General features: G+C 41.6%; 1 protein-coding gene across 1 annotated transcript in view; it reads right to left on the bottom strand.

Annotated features, from left to right (window-relative positions):
* MTARC1 (mitochondrial amidoxime reducing component 1) overlaps nucleotides 1-18,248 on the bottom strand; it is a 33,350-nt gene extending 15,102 nt beyond the window's left edge. Inside the window, exons 1-4 of the mRNA XM_023632809.2 lie at nucleotides 17,770-18,248; nucleotides 14,226-14,399; nucleotides 1,989-2,151; nucleotides 680-820 (exon numbers count right to left, since the gene is read on the bottom strand). Coding sequence (XP_023488577.1) covers nucleotides 680-820; nucleotides 1,989-2,151; nucleotides 14,226-14,399; nucleotides 17,770-18,041 — 750 coding nt within the window. The 5' untranslated portion in view covers nucleotides 18,042-18,248. The remainder of the gene's footprint in view (nucleotides 1-679; nucleotides 821-1,988; nucleotides 2,152-14,225; nucleotides 14,400-17,769) is intronic.
* Nucleotides 18,249-19,796: the final 1,548 nt, after the last annotated feature.

Here is a 19,796-nt window from a genome sequence, read left to right as displayed (position 1 = left end):
GGCCAGAGCCTCCGTGGAGTCCCCACAGCTGGGTGGCTGCTCCTCACTGAGCCTACGGCCACCAACCTCTGTCTTCACGGTAGACAAGGAGAGAATCAAATGAGACCTCCAAAGGCAATTATGAGGGTAAATCTGCTGCCAGAATCATGTGGTACATTGGAAACCCTTCCTGCTAAGGCACAGTGCAGACATCTGAGGCCAGACTGAAGGTGGCACTGGAAGAGTTTTAGGGCAGTGCCATCTCAGCTTGGGGCCAAAGCCCCTCCACCCCCCCACCCTCCAGCAGCCATGCTACAAATACCTGTACTCCCCAAGGGAAAGTCATCTTCAACAAGACGTGAGCTCATTCTGTCTTTGTTCCGTGGCCCGCACGGATCGTGTATTCCACGCTAAGCAAATTTGGCTCAAAAAGGAATCCGCCTCCTTGGGAATTCTCCTTAGAAGCCTCAGACCTAAACTGCTCCTTGACACCAGCATCTCTACCTCATCTCTATTTGTATCCACCACGCAGAAGTCTGCACTGATCAGGTGCTCAAGAAATCCAAAAATTGAACTGTCGGGTAGTATAGGGCCAATGAATAATGCATCCTTTGGAATAACCTAGTCCAACGTTGAAGACCCTCATACCTTAAAAAAAAGTGAAACCCAAGGAAAAAGGGCAAGGACGGCATAGTGTTACCTCTGCATAGACACCACACCCTGAAATCACGATATTGGGCCTGAAGTTTGTGGCTTTAACTTTCTTCTCCAGCCTGGAGTTCAGATCTGCCAATGATGCCTCAGAAAAGATCAAAAATGGGCTGGCATCTGGGTAAGCAATCTGGTAAGGAAATAGAAATTGTTATAATGTGGCACACAAGGGAAGTTCTCAGAGGTCACATGTGTCTAGTTCCTGGAACCCTCTCCTCTCCCTACCCCCTGCCACACACACACACACACACACACACTCTTTCTCTCTCTCTCTCTCTCTCTAAGTTCAGTTATGCACCACATAATGACATTTGGGTCAATGAAGGACCTCATATATGTCAGTGGTCCCCTAAGATTAGTACCATACAAGCTAGGTCTGGAGTAGGCTATACCATTTAGGTTTGTGTAAGTACACTCTGTGGTATTCACTTAAGGATGAAATTGCCTAACGATGCATTTCTCAGAAACTCTCCCCATTGTTGACACATGACTGTATTTCTTTAGTTCTTTTTATAGAAAAGTCACAGTGATTCAGAGGACTCAGATAGCCTTGCCAATAACAAGAATTACATGATGGAGTGAAGAGAACATGGCCTTGGGATCCTAGAACATCCCTGGGCAAGTGCCCTTGGGGAAGTCACTTTACCTTGCTAAGCCTCCAATTTCTCAAATGTCTAGTAAGGTGGTTGGGTTGGATGACCCCTTATGAGTGATAAAAAATATTCACTGATTCCATGGATATTTATTTTTTACACAACCCGCAAATCAACGTTGAGTATTTATGTTGCCCATAATTTTTTTGAAAGGCCATAGTAATTGTGCTACATGACATTGTGCTACCAACCCTACTTTTACAAGGAACCCTTATGGCCTTGTTCCCTGAAGAGCCAGTCTGGTCATTTTAGGTCTGTGGATCTCTGTAGCAACACTCATTTGCGCAATTGCAATCACACTGTAAAAAGGCTGGACTCCACATGCAATTACAGAATGGCAATGGCGTGGAAAAGACACCGGCATAGAACAGTGTTGAAACCCTGCTGCCACTGGAAGGCTTACATAAACAGGAAGGCAGATGCTCATGGGCAAAAATGCAAGAATCCCCCAAAACAGGAAACACGGATCACGCTCCCAAAGGAAGGGCTTTATTTCTGCCTATTGCATGTCCAGGCTGTGCCAGGCCTGGGGGCCGCCTGGCAACATGACAAAGCTGAGCTTAGCAGACATGCTCCTCTGCCTGACGGACTGTAGACAGCCAGCCTTCCACAGGGCACACCAAAGCCAAGGGATGCTCCTCTGACCTGGTCTGTGGGCCGGAACACGTCCTTTATTTGGTGAGAATTTCTCGGTCGCATGTGAGGCTCGAAGTGCACCAGGCGGTAGGGCCGCGTCTTCAGGAAGCTGGTTATCCACTGGGCCGCCTCCTCGCCACAGTCCCTGCCCTCGATCTCCAGGCTGTGCACTCTGCAAGGGGTGGCAGGAGCAAAGAATGGACATGGCTTTGAAAATCTGGGGACCCTACCACGTCTGACACCTATCAGAAGAGCTGCGCCAAGCCGTGATCTCGCTGCAGTTCCTTAATTATCAGAAGACATAATTTTAGCCAGGCCCTGTCTCTGAACCATGGGGTGTGCCTCAATTAAGGCACAGTTTCAGGTCTCGGTTTCCCCAGTTTTAAAGTACAGTGATACATACCCATGCCTCTCTACCTGGAAGGAATGCAGGGAGGATAAAGTAAGAAAATATTTGAAAAGATACTGAGTTCTCCAGAAGAACACTAATGTATCAGTGTACGCTTATAATTACCGCAAAATCTGGTTCACCCAGCTGGACAGCAACCATAAATCTTTATTAATAGGCACAGTTTTACTTTATCAATATGGTGATAATAAAACTGGATACAGCAATGTAAGTGAAAATATTCCACAAAATCTAAAACGTTACCGATAACAATAATCTAATCTGATTTGATTGCTAGTAATAACTCTGTAGGATTTGAAGTACCCCCTCCGTGACACACAGTGTGCAGGACTGTTTGGAAGTGATCTGTATTTCACAGCTGTAGAGAGGAAACACACCCTTAGTATAGGCTAGTCTTGAGGGCAGGAGCATTACCACTGTGGGAATTCAAGACAACTGTAGGTGGCGCCTGGGTACCACATGAGAGAATGGTGACTGCACAGAGAGAGTGATGCTCCTCCGTTTAGTGATAGGAAGTCTTTAACTTCTGGCAACACGTGAGAAAAACCTCTTTTAAAAAAGAAAGAACAGACCTGACGTCCAAAGACCTCTATAGGCAATAGTTTCTAGATAGAATTAGGTAGCATTTTATCTGTAGCCCATTTATCATTTCAGTGACCTCCTACATCTGCAATTGCACAGGTATCCATGTAAGGTTTCCTTTTTAAATAAATGGGTTTAAGGTTTCTTAAAAATCTGAATAAAGTTAAAGAAAAGCATTAAGTAAATAAGAGTAGAGGTGGTTTGTGATTCGGCATAAACCACGGTTGTGTTATGCAAATGTCTGAACTTTGGGCAAGGGAAGGAGTCAGCAGACCTATTGGGTGTGCATTCTGTTTCCACAAATGACGAGCTCAGTGACCTTGGGGATATTTCTGATCTTGGGCCTTGGTTTCTTCCTCTATAAAATGGGGATAAAATCACAACCTTCTCGTGAGGATTAAGGATAATCTATACGAAGTCCACAAAACGATTCTTAGATTTGGGATGCACTCAGTGATGGTAGTAATTACACCAGGGTTTTTTTTCCAGTTATTTCAAGTCATCTTTGTATACTTACTCCATAAAGCAAATATTTAATTAAATAAAAGCATCTATTCTCTAGTAAAAATGTATGTGTTTATTATATTATAAAATATATTGAAAATATATACTTTTTAAAAAGCATGCACTTGTAGATATCTCTATATAATTTTTCCTAGCTTTATTGACATATAACTTTGTATAAGTTCAAAATGTACAACGCATTATTGCTTCGAGACACTTATATATTGAGAAATGATTACCTCAGTAGTGTTAGTTAACACTTTCATCACTTCACATAATTACCACCTCTTTTTTGTGGTGAGAACACTTAAGATCTACTTTCTTAGCAACTAGCAAGTATATAATACAGTATTGTTAATAGAATCACCATGTTGTACATTAGATCCCCAGAACTTAGTCGTCCTTTACTGGAGTTTGTGCCCTTTGACCAACATCTCCCCATTTCCCCCCCTCAGCCCCTGGGAACCACCATTCTTCTCTGTTTCTACGAGTTCAGCTTTTTCAGAGTCCACATATGTGTGAGATCACACAGTATTTGTCTTTCTCTGTCTGACTTATTTCACTTAGTAAAATGCGCTTAAGGTCCATCCATGTGGTCACAAAAGGCAAGATTTCCTTCTTTCTCATGGCTGAATATGTTCCATTGAATATATATACTGCATCTTCTTTATCCATCCATGAGATGGACACTCAGATTGTTTCCCTATCTTGGCTACTGTGAATAATGCTGCAATGAACATGGGAGTGCAGGTATCTCCTAGAGATTCTGATGTTGTTTCTTTTGAAAATATATACCCAGAAGTGGGATTGCTGGATCATATGGTAGTTCTGGGGCGGGGGGGGGGGGGGAGGAATTTGTAATTTTTATTTTTTTGGTGAGGAAGATTGGCCCTGAACTAACATCCATTGCCAATCTTCCTCTTTTTGCTTGAGGAAGGTTGTCCCTAAGCTAACATCTGTGACAATATTCCTCTCTTTTGTATGTGGGAGGCCACCACAGCATGGTTTGATGAGCGGTTTATAGCTCCACTCCCAGGATCAGAACCCACGAATCCTGGGCGGCCAAAGCAGAGTGTGCAAACTTAACCACTACATCGCCAGGCCGGCCTCCTGTTTTTAATTTTTTGAGGAAGCTCCATATTGTTTTCCATAGTAGCTACACCAATTTCCACTCCCATCAACAGTGCACAAGGTTTCCCTTTCCTCCACATCCTTGCCAACAATTGTTAGCTCTTATCTTTTTGATGATACCATTCTAACAGACATGAGGTGATATCTCATTGTAGTTCTGCTTTGTATTTCCCTGATGATTAGTGATGTTGAGCATCTTTTCATGTACCTGTTCACCATTTGTACGGCTTCTTCAGAAAAATGTCTATTTACTTCCTCTGCCTGCTTTTTAATTGGAATGGTTTCTTTTCTGCTATTGAGTTGTATGAGTTCCTTATTTATTTTGGATATTAACCCTGTATCAGATAAACGGTCTGCAAATATTTTCTCCCATTGCACAGATTACCTTTTCATTTTGTTCAGTTTCTTGTGTTGTGCAGAAGCTTTCCAGTTCAACGTTGACTCATTTATTTATTTTTGCTTGTGTTGCTTGTGTTTTGGCATCAAATCTAAAAAATTGCTGCCAAGGCCAATATCAACGAGATTTTTCTCTGTTTTCTTCTAGGAGTTTTTTGGTTTCAAGTCTTATGTTCAAGTTTTCAATCAAGTTAGTTTTTGTGAGTGATATAAGATAGGAGTCCAGTTTCATTCTTTTGCATGTGAATACTCAGTTTTCCCAACACCATTTATTGCAGGGACTATCCTTTCTCCATTAAGTATTTTTGGCTCTCTTGTCAGATATTCGTTGACCGTATATGCATGGGTTTATTTCTGGGCTCTTGATTCTGTTTCACTGATCTATGTGTCTATTTTTATGCTAGTACCATACTGTTTTGATTATTATAGCTTTGTAGTATAGTTTGAAATCAAGAAGCGTGATGCACTCAGCTTTGTTCTTCTTTCTCGAGACTGCTTTGGCTACTCGGGGTCTTTTGTGGTTCCATGCAAATTTTAGGATTGTTTTTTCTATTTCTGTGGAAAATGCCATAGGTATTTTGATAGGGATTGCACTGAATCTACAGACGGCATTGTGTAGTATGGACATTTTAACAATATTAATTATTCCAATCTATTAACATGGAATATTTCTCCATTTATTTGTGACTTCCTCAATTTCTTTCATCAATGTCTTATAGTTTTCAGTGTACAGATCTTTCACCTCCTTGGTTAAATTTATTTCTAAGTATTTGACTGTTTTTCATACTATTGTGAATGGGATTGTTTTCTTTATTTCTTTGTCAGATATTTCGTTTTTAGTCTTTAGAAACACAATTGATTTCTCCATGTTGATTTCATACCCTGCAACTTTATTGAATTTGTTGATTAGTTGTAACAGTTTTTGTTTTATTTTGTTTTGCTTTGTTTTGTTGAGGAAGATTAGCCCTGCGCTAACATCTGCTGCCAATCCTCCTGTTTTTGCTGAGGAAGACTGGCCCTGAGCTAACATCCATGCCCATCTTCCTCTACTTTGTATGTGCGACACCTACCACAGCATGGCTTGCTAAGCGGTGCCATGTCCACACCCAGGATCAAAACTGGCGAACCTTGGGCTCCTGAAGCGGAGCATGTGAACTTAACCACTGTGCTACCAGGCCAGCTCCTAGTTGTAACAGTTTTTAATGGAGTCTTTAGGATTTTCTACATATAAGATCATATTATCTACAAACAAAGATATTTTATTTCTTCCTTTCTGATTTGGATAACTTTTATTTATTTTTCTTGCCTGATTGCTTTGGCTAGGACTTCCAGCACTATGTTGAATAGCAGTAGTAAGAGTAGACACCCTTATCTTGTTCTGATCATGGAGGAAAAGCTTTCTACTTTTCACCATTGAGTATGATGTTAGCTGTGGGCTTGCCAAATATGGCCTTATTATATTGAGGTACGTTCTTTCTATATGCAATTTGCTGAGAGTTTTTATCATGAAAAGATATTATATTTTGTGAAATGCTTTTTCTGCATGTTGAAATTATCATACAATTTTTATCCTTCATTCTATTAATGTGCTATATGACATTGATTGATTTGCTTATGTTGAACCATCCTTACATCCCAGGGATAAATCTCATTTGATTATACTTTATGATCCTTTAACTGTGCTGTTGAATTCGGTTTGCTAATATTTTGTTGAGTATTTTTGCATCTATATTCATCCAGGATATTTACCTGTAATTTTGTTTTCTTGTAGTGTCCTTATCTGGCTTTGGCATTACAGTAATGCTGACCTTGTAAAATGAGTTTGAGAGTGCTCCCTTCTCTTCTACTTTTTGGAAGCATTTGAGAAGGAGTGGTGTTAATTCTTTAAATATTTGGTACAATTCACCAGTAAAATCTGTTCTTAGACTTTGTTGGGAGATTTTTGATTACTGATTCAATCTCCTTACTTGTTACTGGTCTGTTTAGATTTTCTATTTCTTCATGATTCAGTCTTGGTAGGTTGTATGTTTCTAAGAATTTATCCATTTCTTACAGGTTATCTTATTTGTTGGCACACAATTGTTCATAGTAATCTCTTACAATCCTTTGTATTTCTGTAGTATCAGTTGCAATGTCTCCTCTTTCATATCTGAGTCTTCTCTCTCTTTTTCTTAGTCTAGCTAAAGGTTTGTCAATTTTATCTTTTCCAAAAAAAACCAGCTCTTAGACTTCTTGATCTTTCCTATTGCTTTTCTGGTCTCCATTTCATTTATTTCTGCTCTGATCTTTGTTACTTCCTTCCTTTATGCTAACTTTGGGCTCACTTTGTTCTTCTAGTTCCTTGAGGTGTAAAGTTAGGCTATTTATTTGAGATCTTTCTTTTTTCTTAATGTAAGCATTTATCACTATAGACGTCACTCTTAAAACTGCTTTTGCTGCATCCCATAGTTTTTGGTATGTTGTGTTTCCATTTTCGCTTGTTTTGATTTTCTTTTATTTCCCTTTTGATTCCCCCTTTGACTCATTGGTTGTTCAGGAGTATGTTGTTCAATTTCTACATGTCTGTGAATTTTCCAACTTTCCTTCTGTTTTGATTTCTAGTTTCACACCATTGGGGTCAGAAAAGATACTCGGTATGATTTCAATTTTCTTCAATTTGCTAAGACTTGTGTTCTGCCCTATCGTATGATCTATCCTGGAGAATATTCCTTGTGCACTTGAGAAGATTGTGTATTCTGTTGCTTTTGGCTAGAATATTGTGTAAATGTCTGTTAGGTCTATTTGGTCTAAAGTATGGTTTGAGTTCGATGCTTCCCTATTGATTTTCTCTCTGGATGATCTATCCATTGTTAAAAGTGGGATATTGAAGTCCTCTCCTATTGTTGTATTGTCTATTTCTATTAGTATTTGCTTGATACATTTAGGAGCTCCAATATGCATATGTATTTATGATTGTCATATATTCCTGAAGAAGTTTCCCTTTTATCATTATATAATGACCTTCTTTGTCTCTTGTTACAATTTTTGGCTGAAAGTATATTTTCATTAAATATAGCAACCCCTACTCTCTTTTGGTTTCCCCTTGCATGGAACATCTTTTTCCATCCCTTCACTTTTAGCTTATTTGGGTCCTTAAAGCTGAAGTGATACTCTTGTAGGCAGCATATAATTGGGTTTTGTTTATCCATCCAGCCACTCTATGCCTTCTGATTGGAGAATTTAATCTATTTACATTTAGAGTGATCATTGATAGGTAAGGACTTACTAATGTCATCTTATTAATTATTTTCTGGCTATTTCATAATTCCCTTGTTCCTTTCTTCCTCTCTTGCTGCCTTCCTTTGTGAACATTCCATAGTGATGTGCTTTGATTCCCTTCTCTTTATATTTTGTGTACCTACTGTGAGTTTTTGCTTTGTGGCTACCATAAGGCTTACATAAAACATCTTATAGACATAACAGTCTATTTTATGCTGATAACAACTTCAGTCTCATACAAAAACTCTACCCTTTTACTCCCCACTCTCTTTTATGTTTTTGCTGTCACAATTTACCTGTTTTCATATTGTGTATTCTCTAACAAGTTATTTGTAGCTATAGTTATTTTTAACACTCTTGTCCTCTAACCTTTATACTGGTTAAGTGATACATACCACAATATCATAGTATTAGAGTATTCTGAATTTCATTGTGCACTTACCTTTACCAGAGTGTTGTGTATTTTCATATGTCTTCATTTTACTAATCAGTGTCCCTTCATTTCACTTTGAAGAACTCCTTTCAGCATTTCTTGTAAGGAAGGTTTAGTGGTGATGAACTCCCTCAGCTTTTGTTTGTCTAGGAAATTCTCTCTCTCTCATTCATTTCTAAAGGATAATGTTGCCGGATAGAGTATTCTTAGTTGGCATTTTTTTCTTTCAGCCTGTAAGGTTTCTGCTGAGAAATCTGGTGATAGCTCTTGTAAGTTACAAGCTTCTTTTCTTTGCAGCTTCTAAGATTCTCTCTTTTTCTTTGATTTTTGACAGTTTTATTATAATGCATCTTTAAGTTGAGTCTGTTTGCTGACATATAAGCTTCATGAACTTGGATGTGCAAATCTCTCCCCAGTTCTGGGAAGTTCTCAGCCATTGTTTCTTTAAATAAGCTTTCTGCCACCATCTACTTCTCTTCTTCTGGAACTCCAATAATTCAAAAATTGTTTCTTTTAATGGTATCCCATAGATCACATAGGCTTTATTCATTCATTTTCTTTTTCTTTTTTCTTTGTTCTCCTCTGACTGGATAATTTCAGAGACCTGTCTTCAATCTCATAAATTCTTTCTTTTGCTTGTTCCATTCCGTTGTTGATGCACTCTATTGGATTTCTACTTTCATTCATTTTATTCTTCAGCTCAGTTTGGTTCTTATTTTATGATTTCTACTTTTTGCTTAACTTCTCATTTTGTCCATTTGTTGTTTCCCTGATTTGATTGAATTTTCTTTTTATCTTTTCTTGTATCTCACTGTGTTTCCTTTAAAAAGCTATTTTGAATTCTTTATTGGCTAAATCACACATCTCCTTGTCCTTGGAATAGGTTATTGGAAGATTATTATGATCCTTTGGCAATGTCATGTTTCATTAGTATTTCATATTTCTTGGAGTTTTGTGTTGCTGTCTTCACATTTGAGGTAGCATTCACCTTCTCCAGTCTTTACTAATTGCTTTCAGGAGAGAACTACCTTGTATCAGCCCCACTAGGAACTCTGAGGCTTTCTCAGACCTTCTATGGATACTCCTGCTCCATGCTTCTTGCTCTCTCTTGTGGCAGAATTCTTAAGCTTGTATGCCTTCTCAGTCCTGGAACACACCAGGCCAAGTGCTGACAGCCTTGCTTTTTTCTCCCAAAAGTGGCACTAAGGCTCAAGTTTGTGGTCTTTCCCTGGCCCACAGATTGTGGCCACCTTTCCATGCATGCTCAATAGCTGTCTGCCAAAGCTTATCATCTGAAGTACACACAGGGAGCCAGCCAGGGTGGTGGGGTCAGGGGCAGTGTGGGTGAGGCATACTGAGAGCTGGAGGCACCCGTGGGCCAGTTGAGGGAATCCGTGGGTGAAGTGTCCCCAGCAGCTCATGGGCAGGTTTCATGATAGAGTCTGTAATGCAGTTAGTAGAATCCATGTCCCTTTAATGTCCTCCAAGAGTCCTGTTGAAAGTTCTCCCAGCCTCTTCCTACCCCCTAGTCATGCAGCTCATGATGCAATACTCTGGATGGGGTGAGAGAGAAATGAGTCTATTTGGCAACATCCAAACAGCTAAGGAAGTTGGATGTTCACTCACAGATGCTCACTTTCCCCCACAGGAGAAATCATGGGCCAAGAATATCTCTCTTCACCCTAAGCTGTGCTGCCTTGGGGGAGGGATGACATGGGTAAAGTCAAACTGCTCCTCTTACCCTCTCCATGGCATCCAAACACATCATTTTTTCCTCCACCAGTGTGCTGGAACTTCTCCAATAGAAACCCGGACTTCCACAAGGGCTCTCTCATCTGTGGGTGATTGTCTAAGACAGTATTTTCCAGGGGCCCCCGGACTCTAGCCAAGAGAAGCTGGAGCCAGTTCACAGGCCACTGCAGGGTCCACAGCCGGGACCAAGGTCTGTAAGCATATTATCCAAGGCACAGGTAGGCAAGACTCTCGGGTCCCTTGGTATATCATGCCAGATCCCACAGCTCCCACAAAGGCACTTCTGTCCATGGATGGAGGCCAAATTGTTGTTTTCAAGGGGAGGGACATGAACAAGGGATGTCTTATTCATCCATCATGCTGGCATCCTATATAATTTTATTAACTGTTCTTTATATTAAATGAGAAATTCGTATTAACAGTGCCAGGGTTATTATATTAAGCTGTGACATTAGTTCTGCTCAAAGTTTTCATGAATTTTTGCATGAATAAACCTTCTTATTGAAGTATAATAGTCATATAGAAAGTGCACTGTCATAAGTATATGGTTTGATGCATTTTCACACACTTCCATCCCACCCCTCCTAAATTAACCTCCTAAGAGTCAGAGGGCTGAAGTACACATGCCATGTCTGCAGAGTAATGAGCTGGTCTTGTCAACAAACACCAAGAGCATCTATCTGCCTTACTCTTTTCTGGATCAAGATGAAGAACAAATGAATGAAATAAAAATACCAAAATTCACACATCCAAATGGGCATTACCTTCCAAAGGAGTCACCTTGGGAAGCAATACAATCATTCTAATACTAATTATCACCAATCTAGAACACTCAAAGGAAGTGAGTCTTACTACTTTTAAAGCTAATCTCATTCTCTAAACCAAAAAATCATCTTTCATAGCTTGACCCCTTTATTCACCAGACTTAGCTCCAAATGACTTTTTTTACCTTCTCCAAAAATCAAATCCACCATAAGTGAGTGAAGATTTCCAGAACTGAGTAGTGCATGAGAGGGTTAGCCTGTGTATGTGTCTGTGTGTATGCAGTGGGATGTCTAAAATGTTCATTTCTGAAGCATCCTGAGCAATGGCGGCATTACCAAAATCTACGTATCAAGACAGTCTTGAACGTCAGGTTCTTATTAGACGTCTTTTTGCTGGTACCCATGCAAAAAATCAGCCAGCCTCCTTTCTCCAGAGTCAAATCCTTACAGTCATCAAGGATCCATCTCAGTCCTGGGAAAAGCCCAGGGCTTTTCCTTAGCTGCTTTCACAGGAGAGGGTAAGGGCAAGCAGCAGAGGAGATAGAGAGAAAGGCTGCTTAGGACTTCAGTCAACAATAATTATCTTTACTAAGTTAAAGCATTTGCATATCTCTTAGGTCATTACAAAAATATGAAACATCTTCCCTCTTGACCTGACACTTATTTCCTTTTCAGCCTCTATGTGTAGGTTTTGGGGTTCAGGCTTATAAGCACCTGGAACTTGAGGCCTTTAAATGAGCAGAATTTTGTTCTCTGTCTTCTTCCTTCTCCTCCCACATTTCTCCTATGTTCTGAGCAGCCTTGGTTGTGTCGTTGGGTCCAGCATTCCTCTGACACATTGTTCCAAAGAATCCAAGCAAAAAAACATGAACGTTCCTAAAACTTTTGATAAAGATAAAATAGTATGGTTGGCAGCCACTTTCCTGAGTAATTCATATAAAGTTCCTGATTCTCTGTATCCCATTAGTGGCTGGCATGGTTTGCGCAAAAATCAAGTAACAACCTCAGTGATGAAAACAGATGTGCCAGGACCTTTTGAACGTTACTTTGGGGCTCCAAGAACTCATCAGCAACCATTAGGAAACCATGGGCTGAGGATACATCTCTTTCACAAGAGAATGGCCTGGGCTGCCAAACGAAACCCAAGTCCAAAGGGTCCTTGACATCTTTACCCGAAGAGTCTGTGGGGACTTTAGCAGCAGATCTGAGCTCTCTCATTTTGCAATTTCCAAACATGCTTCTTATTCAGTCTTTGGGGCATGGACCAAAAAGCCTGTGTGGAACCATGAAACAAAGTTCATACATCGTTCCAAATAAATGAACAATTAAATGAAAAAATTTAACCACAAGAAAGGATGGGTGAATTTCTAACCATGGCAGACAAACAGGAGCCAGGCTATGGAAAAACATAAGATAAAAATTGCCATAGGCTTATTAAAAAGTTTGCTTCAGACAATCAATAATGCAAATTAAATCGAGGAAATTGTCATTTTTTCCCATAAAAGTGGCAAAATATTTTGGAAACTAATGGTCAGAGTATAATTAGACAGATATGCCTATAGGTATGTAGCTGGCAGAATCATTCTGCAGAACAATTTAACAACATATATCAAAAGTCCATACTCTTGTTTCTACCAAAACCACTGCTAAAATTTTTTCTCTAAGAAAATAATAGGAGATACGAACAAAGGTTTATGCCAAAAATTCATCACATTCTTCTTCTCACCTCAAAAAAATTGAAAACAATCCAATCTTTTGGATTTAATCCAAAAATTTAATCATGAGGCCATGTTAAAATGCATTAGAGGACACTCACAGAATGAAATATTATGCCAACATGAAAAATGATACTTTTGAGGATTTTTTATCAATCGAAAAAATACTCAACATATCAACTTAAGTATATAATGTTATTCAAGACTCTGATTTTTGTATTCCTTTAATTTTATTTTTAAAGGATTAGCCATAGAGACAGAAAGAAAATATGTCAAAATGTTACTTATAGTTATCTCAGACAGTTTTTGTGTTCCTCCTTTTTCTTGTTATTTTCCAATTTTTCAACTACAAACAGGTATTACTTTTATGATCAGAAAAACTATCAAATTAAAATAAAAACTGATTATGTTTAAAACTCTAACATATTATAAAAATTATACTGGTATTGTATTTCGTGACCTTTTTGGGGTCTTTAGACATTTTTCAGCTAACTCAGAGCTACACTTTTTGATGTGGTGTTATTTTCTATGATAGACTACGCATACATTTGGCATTCACATTGTATTTCAATTCAAAATGCAGAAACTGTAACAAGAGTATAATTAAATCAAATTTTAATTTTCCCATAAATAGGATAAAAAATCAGTTCTACACATGATTTCTTAGAAGCAAAGCTAGTTTTCCTGGAACAACTGCTTTCTTGCAGGCTTTCTGACGCTGGGGAAGGAGTCTCTGTACAGAGCAGCCTCTTGGCTGAATCTCGTCCTTCACTACTAGCCTTGGGCATCCACAGGTCCCATCACTCATCTGGTTGCAGCTGTTCCTTTCTATTTTGGACTTCCTGTCATGAGGACTAAATGTCACGGGTCACATAGCCATTTGCAACTCTTTTCCTAATTCAGTTGTGGAAGGTTCCAGGTCTTCCCAGGCAAAATAAGGCAGGTCCTACAGTAACACATAGATCTAATGTCACCTTGTCCAGGACACTCTCCTCAGTCACTCCTACCCCAATGTTGTCCTTTATCCTTTGGTGGTGTTGTCTCTGGCTGACATGTCCATATGCTTTTGTTCCCACGGTTTTCTACATAAGACTTTTACGTCTCTTGACCCCACATCCACACACATTTCTGAAGCTGCTTCTTTGCTCCTCCTTTAGATCATCATGATGTTGAGCACTTGCCCCTCCCTACATATGGTACATTTGTCATCAATGGGTAATTATTGATACTCTTTCTCAAGATTCCCTCCATAGCTTGCTTTTTCTGGAAATTGCATGAATAAACACTCAGGCCAGGGCTTACCTGCACTTATGCACTGCATTTGTAGGGGGTGTCTTGATGGGCAGCAGCAGGTCCTTCGTGTAGGGTGCACTGAGGGTCAGGGTGTCACCCTCACAGGTCAGGGAAATCAAGACCAGGCGAGGTTCCTGTCGAGCAGTAACCATGTTCCCGTCCTCACTGGTCACAAGCCAAAACCTGCCATTTTCAAAACACAAGATAGGCATGGACCACCATGACAGGCAGCCAGTCTCTCCAGGAGCACCAGACCACTGTTATCTCTGATTTCCTCACCGTAAACCTGGTGTGTGTGACTTTGTGTGTGTGTGTGTGTCTGTCTTCAACATCAACTCGGCAGCACAGCAAGACTGAGTCGGTCAGTTACTTTCAAAGGATTTACTAACCACTCAAGCATCCAATATAATATCGGCAGAACATTTTGAGCTATGTGGTGACACAGAAATCAAAGACGTTAATTAGATTTTCATTTCAACTGCCAGAAAGTCTGATCACTTTCATTAAATGTGCCTCAAGGAGATGACAAGAATCTATTTCACAGAAAGTCTGTAAGGACAGGAAGAAGCACAGTGGCAGCAACACAGTGGGCATTGGGCTCCTGCTGACTGAAACAAGACTGTCGCTGAATTGTTTGCAGAGCACGGAGTTCAGCTGACCAGCATGCAATGCCTCTTAAGCCTTGCCAAATCCACCCCCACCTTTAAAAAAAATTAATGTTTCAAAATTCAGAGCTGTGAATTCTGCAATTTGCTAAAAGTTCTATTGTTAATGTCAACGATATTTTTTCTGGCCCGGTATTCCTGGTCTAGAAGTACTTCCCAGAAAAAAAGATAAATGGATAAATAAGAGGAATAGAAAGAATCGTTTCCAGAAAAAGAACAATGGGTTTGTGTAGGTTACCTCTCAGCTACGGAGGAAGCTAACCATATTGACATTTTGGTAATTTCAATTCACACTGGATCGAATGATTACAATTACAGAAGTGAGTTTGTGCTTTGGGGACCCACAGACATAAGAATAAGAAAAAAATAGGGCAGACACTTGAGGCCATCACCTCCAGTAGGTCACTATGGCTGAGTCGTGCAGCCACACTAGAAAAGTGAGGTTAACGTAAGCCCCTTCCCAAACTGCCCTTTTATCTGCCCTTCATCCTGGACACAGACAGAGCTCTGCCCTGCCCCAAATCCTTGGTACCAGCACATGAGTACTTTTTCTAGTAATTCTTCCTAGTAAGAATGGTAGCCTGAGCTTTCCCAGATACAGATCTGATCGTGTCACCTCCTCTTGCAAAATCCCTCCACAGTCCCTGCTTTCCTGACTCTTCAGCAAGGCAGGCAAGGCTCTTCATAAACCAGCTGCTCTCCCAGCCGTTCTCACCTCCCCGCGCCCTTACACATGCCAGCCTTTCTTTCTCTTTTTAATTTTTTTATTGCGGTAAAATATAAATAACATAAAATATCTCTTAGTTTTATACTCAAAAGAATTGAAAGCAGGGACTCAAACAGATACTTGTACACTCAGGTTAATAGCAGTATTATTCACAATGCCAAAAGGCGGAAACAACCCAAGTGGCCATTAACAGACAGTAAATATGAAAAAAAAAAGTGATTTTAACCATTTTTAAGTGTACAATTCAGTGGCATTATACATTCAAAATGTTGTGCAACCATCACCACTGTCTATTTCCAAAAACCTTTCATCACTCCAAACAGAAACTCTGTACCCGTTAAGCAATAACTCCCCATCCCCCCTCTCCCCTCAGCCCCTGGCAACCTCTAATCCACTTTTTGTCTCTATCAATCTGTCCATTCTAGATATTTCATAATTGGAATCATATAATGTTTGCCCTTTTGCATCTGGCTTATTTCACTTAACATAACGTTTTCAAGATTTCTCTACACCGTAGCATGTATCAGAATTTCATTCCATTGGGTTTATATAAAACATTGTTTACCCATTCATCCGTTGATGGCCATTTGGATTGATTCCCTCTTTGGGCCATTGTGAATAATGCTGCAGTGAACACTGGGGTACACCGATCTATTAAAGTCCCTATTTTCAATTCCTTTTGGCAAATACCTAAGAGTGCCCCAGCCTTGTCCCCAGCATACATGCCCTCCAAGCCCAGTGTCTTTATCCAGCTTATTCCCACTCTCAAGAATGTTCTTCTCCCAACTTACTTGCCTTAAAAATTCATAATCACTTTTAAATTTTCAGTTCAAGCTCTGAAGTCCTTCCTGATCAACCCAGTTTCTGATGCTCCTTTCTCTGTGCTCCCTCGCACGTGTCACATTGAGATGGTTATTACACAGGACTGAAAGCCTTGTTGGTTTCTCTTGATACACACTCTGGTAGTGTGATGACAAAAATAAAGAACTTACCATAGTGTCTGGTACAAATGCCAGCTCTTATTATTGTCTATAGTAATATGAGCTCAATACATGATCTATAGTAGTATATGTATATATATAGTATAATTAGTAAATTATATACTATATATAGTGTATCTAGTAAAATTACAACGGCTTTTGCCTCTGGGGTCTATGAAAACACATAAAATCAATAAATTCTACCATCTTTCAGAGGGCACTATACAAACCATGGAATATCTAAGATTCCCGGCTTCCTTCCTGAAGCAAAGACACATAGCTCACCTTTCAATTATGCCGTGAGTTGCCCTCTGTCTGGGGAGCTGAAGGAGGAAAGGTACAGCCCCATCAGTCTGTGTGTTACCTGCAGAAGCTGTGAGGGCTGGTCTGAGAGGAAGGAGTTTGAAGAGCAGACTTGCAATGAGGCCCAGGACAGGCCTGAAGTCAGACCCAGAAGAGGACAAAGCCGCTTGCTCAGGGCCGTTGCAGCCTTCGCTGAACCCCAGGAATTCACACAGATCGCCACCACCCAGACGGGGCGCTCATAAACCCACTATTTACAAGCCACCGGTGTGAGAAAGAAAACAAGAGCCGTGGTTCCACTGCTGTGTGGCTCTGAACCTCAGTTTCTTTATCCATAAAAGAGCGCTTGGGAGGATAAAGAAAAAGAATGTATGCAATAGGTCTTTTTAAGCTGCAAGAATCTTAAGTTTCAACCGCTGTCATTAGAATTCTGTGCTCCGCCTTGGGGCACTCTTTGAGGTCTGGGCTTCGCGGCTCCAAGCTTCCCCAAGTTCTCAAGAGACAATTACTAACAATAAAGTGGCAGGGACCAATCCCAGGAAAGCTGAGCCCTTGGCTGGAAGGAATTTCAGAAGTCGGCTTGCGCACTAGCAGACACCTGGGGACCGAAACCACACCTCATGCGGAGCGCGAGAAGCGAAAGAGCCCGTGGGAGATGGAAACACAGCCGACGCGCGAAAGCGGGTGGGGACGCAGAGTCCCGTCTCTGGGGTCTGCTGTCGGGAGGGGACGGCCCTTTACTCTCTTTTCCTTGCCCCCTCCAGCTCCCAGTTTCTTTATAAGGGGAAGAAGGGGTTGTGAGCGGACTCCAGACCTCCCCGCTCCCTCGCGCGTCCCCAGCCCACCCCGCGCTGCGCCCGCACCCGGCCCGGCTGTACCTGTCCCGCAGGTGGCCGCTGCGCAGCCCCATGGCCGTGCACTCGGCCGCGCTCACCGGCACCCCCCTGCAGGACTTGACCGGGTAGATCCAGAGCTGCGCCACGGTGCCCACCTGCTGCAGCCGCCCGCGCCGCCGGGGCCTCGCGCGGCGCCAGGCCACGGCCCCCAGCGCCACGGCGGCCAGTCCCAGCGCGGCCACCCCCAGCCAGCGGGACCGGGGCGGCGCGGGGAGGCCGAGGCGGGCCAGAGCCGAGGAACCGGCGGCGCCCATGACCGAGCGAGCGCGGGCGAAGCGGGAGCTCCGGGCGACCCAGCCCCGAGGCGCGCGCTCCCCTTGGCCCGGAGCCCACAGGGAAGGCGGCTCCTGACCCCTTCTGGGCCTGTCAAAGGGCGTCGCGTACGTCTCCTGAGGGGAGGCCCCTGGGGCAGTGGAGGTGGGAGGTGGCGGCTCAGCTTCAACGCGATCTTTGTCCCATTGCCTCCTCCACTTCCGCCCCCTGCGGCTGCAAGGCGAGGTACCCACCCCCACGATCGCTGCAAGTGACTAGTTTATTTACGTATTTGTGTGCTGTTTAACCTAAAATAGACAAAAGTACAAAATTTGCAGGACAGAGCGTGATCTCGAAATTAGAAATCAGGCAGCGAGCAGATCCCCTTCTTGGGGATGGCGGGTGGCAGGGGGCACAGCGTGGCTCGTGCGGAGCGCCCAGCTGCCTTCCGCCACCTTTCCTGCCTGCCACGCAGGGCCGAGGGAGCTTGCTGCGCGTGAGAATCTGAGAGCTCATGGATGAGACCAGGCCCTGGAGGCCTGCGAGGAGTGGGCGGTCGCCCGGGCAATGAGCAGCGGAGAGCGCCCTCTACAAGTCTCAGAATTCCGTCGGCTCCTCCTGGCAGGAAGCCTCAGAGATGGAGGGGCATTCCTCAGGGTCTTGACTAGGAAGGTTGGTGCTGAGGAAAGGTCCGAGGCTTCTTAGGGCAGGAAGCAGTGTGATCCGCCCTGCAGGCACCGACTTCAGTCATTTGTGATTTCCAAATCAGGTCCTTTTTCAAACAAGGTCAGCCATTAGGGTCAGGGCGGTCTAGGATCCTTAGGTTCCTGTTTGATGTGCCAGAAAATGTTATCCTGACACTTATTAAAACAGTAACGAAGAGTTTATTCAAGACCACTGCTCCTCTGATACCAGGAACAAGACAAGGATGCCCACTCCTGCCACTTTTATACAGCATAGTGGTGGAAATCCTAGCCAGAGCAATTAGGCTAAAAAAAGAAATAAAAGACATCCAAATTGAAAGGAAGAGGTAAAACGGTCTCTGTTTGCAGATAACATGATGTTATTTATAGAAAACCCTAAAGACTCCACCAAAAGTCTGTTAGAACTCATAGATGAATTCAGTAAAGGTGCAGAATACAAAATCGATATACAAAAATAAATTGCATTTCTATACACTAACAATGAAATATTAGAAAGAGAAATTAAGAAAATCCCATTTACAATTGCATCAAAAAGAATAAAATACCTAAGAATAAATTTAACCATGGAAGTGAAAGATCTGTACACTAAAAACTATACGACTTTGATGAAAGAAATTGAAGAAAATACAAATAAATGGAAAGATAGCCTGTGCTCATGGATTGTAAGAATTAACATTATTAAAATGTCCAACTCCCAAGGCAGTCTACAGATTCGATACAATCTCTATCAAAATTCCAATGGCATTTTTCACAGAGATAGAAAAACATTCTAAACTTTGTATGGAACCACGAAAGACCCAAAATAGCCAAAGCAACTTTGAGACAGAAGAACAAAGCTGGAAGCATCACACTTCCTGATTTTAAAATACATTACAAAGCTATAGTAATCAAAACAGTACAGTATTGGCATAAAAACAGACTCATAGATCAATGGAACATAGTAGAAAACCCAGAAATAAACCCATGCAAATATGGTGAATTAATTTACAACAAAGGAGACAAGAATGTACAATGGGGAAATGGCAGTCTTTTCAAAAAACAATGTTGGAAAAA

This window comes from Equus caballus, chromosome 30 (assembly GCF_041296265.1).
Source record: "Equus caballus isolate H_3958 breed thoroughbred chromosome 30, TB-T2T, whole genome shotgun sequence".
NCBI classification, from domain to species: domain Eukaryota; kingdom Metazoa; phylum Chordata; class Mammalia; order Perissodactyla; family Equidae; genus Equus; species Equus caballus.
The sequence above is the reverse complement of the archived record's forward strand: the minus strand, read 5'-3'. Positions and strand labels throughout refer to the sequence as shown.